Source organism: Microtus ochrogaster, linkage group LG8 (genome assembly GCF_000317375.1).
Source record: "Microtus ochrogaster isolate Prairie Vole_2 linkage group LG8, MicOch1.0, whole genome shotgun sequence".
NCBI lineage: Eukaryota > Metazoa > Chordata > Mammalia > Rodentia > Cricetidae > Microtus > Microtus ochrogaster.
The window spans coordinates 237455-241560 of record NC_022033.1 but is presented as its reverse complement, the minus strand read 5'-3'; the positions used below and the strand labels follow the sequence as shown (position 1 = coordinate 241560).

General features: G+C 48.1%; 1 protein-coding gene across 1 annotated transcript in view; it reads left to right on the top strand.

Annotated features, from left to right (window-relative positions):
• Positions 1 to 4106, top strand: part of Prpf6 (pre-mRNA processing factor 6) — a 56972-nt gene that overhangs the window by 48722 nt on the left and 4144 nt on the right. Inside the window, exons 15-18 of the mRNA XM_005362670.2 lie at positions 1375 to 1494; positions 1872 to 2048; positions 2676 to 2809; positions 3613 to 3704. Of these exons, the coding sequence (XP_005362727.1) occupies positions 1375 to 1494; positions 1872 to 2048; positions 2676 to 2809; positions 3613 to 3704 (523 nt within the window). The remainder of the gene's footprint in view (positions 1 to 1374; positions 1495 to 1871; positions 2049 to 2675; positions 2810 to 3612; positions 3705 to 4106) is intronic.

Here is a 4106-nt window from a genome sequence, read left to right as displayed (position 1 = left end):
AGGCCAGGTAGTCCAGGGTACAAGACTTACATTAGTAAGGAAGGCCAGGTAGTCCAGGGTACAAGACTTACATTAGTAAGCTGCCTGGGTGCTTTAGTGCCTTTGTGAGACTGGAGCCCTATTAAAACAGCTACACTTATTTGGCCTAACTAGGCCTAGCTGTATAACACATATAGTGTGTGTGGCAGTGATGGTGACAAATGCATGTGTGTGCATGTGTGCGTGTATGCATGCGTGTGTATAAGCAAGAGGTCAACCTAGGGTGTCTTCCTATTTTACTTTGCACTTTTCTTTTCCTAGACAGGGTTTCTCTGTGTCCTGGCCATCCTGTATCTCACTCTGTTGACCAACTGGTCTAGAACACACAGAGATCCACCTGCCTCTGCCTCCTGAGTGCCACCTGGCCCACCTTATCTCTTTTTAAGGACAGGATCTTTCAGTGAACCTGGAGTTTAGAGCTCACTATGGATACCAGCTGTGTTTAGATTTCATCTGTCTACACTCCCCAGTACTGGAGTTACAGATATGCATTGCCATGCCTGGCTTTTGTCTGGGCGCCCAGCGAGCACTTTTTCCACTGAGCCATTTCCCTAGTCTACATGTAGCATTTAAAAAAGAATTTTTACCACAAAAAAATCTTAATATTTTATGATAACATGTGTTAAATTCTTTTTGGTGGGTTACAGTGCTATAATAAATGTCAGTCTGGTATCATAGCCCAGGGCAACAGTAAAATTTGACCCAGAAGCGCTACCTCGGGTCTGTCTTTTGCTCCAGCTGTCACCTGGAGAGACACAGGAACAAGGGGTGGTGCTGTGTGGGATAATCAGTTTTATCCTCTAGTTGTGTGCTAGAATTCTAGGGTGGTTCTCTTTTCACATACCACAGACACCTTGGCCGTGTTGCAGAAATATCTAAGGAGGCTAGGTACAAGTTTTGAGGACACCACTTTTATGTCCCCTGAACTCTGAGTTTATGTAGCTTGGTCTATGCCTGTGGGAGCCTTTACACAGCATTATCTGTATCTTGATCTACCCTGACCACATGGGCATGCTGGTATGGCTAGCTGAGGGGAAGGGATGAAGTTAGATATACAGGCCCTGACACAAAGATGTGAGTGATCTACTCAGGGTTTGGGAGGATTCTAGAGGGGTGGTTCTTCAACGCTAGCATTGTTGCTTCATCTCCGTACAAGAGTAAAAGCAGATGTGTTTTTTCCTTTATTTCCCAGGTAAGCTTACTGAGGTCTACATTCCCTAGCTTGCACCAGGAACACACTAGTCCTGCATCAGGGCGAGGCCCAGCTTAGTTCCCACTGCTGTTCCTGATTAAGTGTGATCTAGCCCTGGTGATGCAGCTGTGCTTGTTCTCCAGGCCAATCCCAACAGTGAAGAGATTTGGCTGGCGGCTGTGAAGCTGGAGTCAGAGAACAATGAATACGAGAGAGCCCGGAGGCTGTTGGCCAAAGCACGGAGCAGCGCACCCACTGCCCGAGTGAGTGGTGACTGGTGGGTGGGGCATGGTTGGCAGGGTTGGCAGGGTGCCTCTTGGCTCATCCATTGCATTGGGAAGGAGTGAGATGAGTAGGGCATGTTATTGGGCTTTACAATGCATTTCTTCAGCTGGGCGGTTGTGGCATATACCTTTAATCCCATCACTCGGGAGGCAGGGGCAGGTGGAGCTCTGTAAATTCGAGGCCAACCTGGTGTACAAAGCAAGTTCCAGGACAGCCAGGGCAACATAGAGAGACTCTGTCTCAAACAGACGTGTGTGAAAGATATCTATGACTTCAAGTGTGTGATGGAAAGGTCGTTAGCATCCAGATAAATGGTGGGAAAACTCTTGTGTGATGGTGCTGGTCTGCTCTGCAGGTGTTCATGAAGTCTGTGAAGCTGGAGTGGGTGCTGGGGAACATCACTGCTGCGCAGGAGCTGTGCGAGGAGGCGCTGAGGCACTACGAGGACTTCCCCAAGTTGTGGATGATGAAGGGGCAGATTGAGGAGCAGGGAGAACTGACGGAGAAGGCCCGGGAGGCCTATAATCAGGGGGTGAGCCTCTGTGAAATGGTGGCACACACTTTTAATTCCAGTACTCAGGAGGCAGAGGCAGACAGATCTTTGTGAATTCTAGTCCAGCCTGTTCTACAGAGTGAGTTCCAGGACAGCCAGGGCTACACAGAGAAACTCTGTCTGGGGCAGGGTGGGGGTGTCTTAGGGAACTCAGCATTGGTCAATTCCCCACACTTTTGAACAAAGTGGAAGGACCAGTCTATGATAGAACTTTGTGCTTGGGACTGAACCTTTGTCCTTCATTTTTCTACAAAGCTGCACACCCTATATTTGGGATGTATGGGATTTGGTGCATCAAAAAGTAGTATAACATACATTTGATGTATGATTGTGTATGCAGCATGGCCACATGCATGCAAGTACGCATCCTGTATACATGTGTCCATGACACATGTCTACAGACATTCTTTGTGTACATGTACATAATACAACTACACACAGTAAACTGCTACACACCGCATGTGCACACAACAGAGCCATGCCTGTAAACCCATGTCAAGAGTACGTGTCTAACAGCCTCAAAAGTATTCTTGGAAACTTACCTCAGTTCTCACAATTTCATGGATGCTTTCTGAACTCTTATTTTGCTGTATTTTTTGGTCACAGCTGAAGAAATGTCCTCACTCTACACCACTGTGGCTGTTACTTTCCCGGCTAGAGGAAAAAATTGGACAGCTGACTCGTGCTAGGGCCATTTTGGAAAAGTCTCGTCTAAAAAACCCAAAGAATCCTGGGCTATGGTGAGTCCTTGGTAATTGGCTCAGCTTCCACGTTCAGCCCAGACTCCTGGGCACAGCAGTAAGTGACAGCCTCTGTGAGGAGTCACAGTGCCTGCCTTGGGAGAGCTGGGTCAAGATGGGGAGTGGGCTTCTCGTGAAGGTCTCTCAGATGTCAGGAATGAAACTGAGAAAGTGGATTATAGAAGAGGTAACATAGGCAAGACTTTGAGGAACATGAAGACACTCACCAGAGGGAGCAGAGTGTGGTGGTGAGCACCTGTAATCTTGGTACCTGGGAGGCTGAAACAGAAGGGTGGTGAGTTATGCCAGCTTGGGCCATGTTGTGTTACAGGTAATGCCTGCAGAGTCCAGCTAGGGGTTAGGCTGGAATGAGAGAGAACACTGCTGAGCAGGGGTAGTTCTTAGGTCTGGGCTTGTTCTAATATCTTCACTTATACCTGTGGGGTCTGGGATCTCAGGTGGGGCTGCTGCCTTGGTACTAGGCTGTGGGCACCAGTGCTGCCATATCTGCGCAGTATGGAATTCCAGCCTCCTTCCAGGAGGTTCAGTGCAGGAGGACTTGCCGAGTAAGCCTGGCAATCTGAACTTGATCCATGGAGCCCATTGAGGCAGTGGTGGGAGCAGTTTCCAAAAGTGATCCTCTGACTTCCACATGTGTGTGGTGGCACATATACACGTGCATGACAACAATAATAAAGTAAAAAATGTAAAAGCCTTTAAAAGGGTATTTGGCAGAAGGCCAGCTGGAGTAGTGGCTGTGCTGTGATAGATGGGGCTGGGACATCCCTGGGCTGTCTTCCTAGGTTGGAGTCAGTGCGACTGGAGTACCGTGCAGGGCTGAAGAACATTGCCAACACGCTCATGGCCAAGGCACTGCAGGAGTGCCCCAATTCTGGTAAGGGCTTCTGGCTCTCTGGCATAGCACAGAGGAAATCTGTGGGATGAGATTGATTGACTCCCAATGACTCCTTTAAGATGCAGTCTGTGTGTCCCATTTTAGTCTAGCTTCACTGATTTGGTTATAAAGAACTTCAGACTAAATCCACAGTCTCAATATGGGAGAGTTTGATTTCATGTTCTGAAGCACCATCATTTTTTTTCTTAACCAAATTTAACTTCTATTTTTTATTTTACTTACATGTGGTATATAAGAATGTAGCTGGGGCCGGGCGATGGTGGCGCACGCCTTTAATCCCAGCACTCGGGAGGCAGAGGTAGGCGGATCTCTGTGAGTTCGAGACCAGCCTGGTCTACAGAGCTAGTTCCAGGACAGGCTCCAAAGCCACAGAGAAACCCT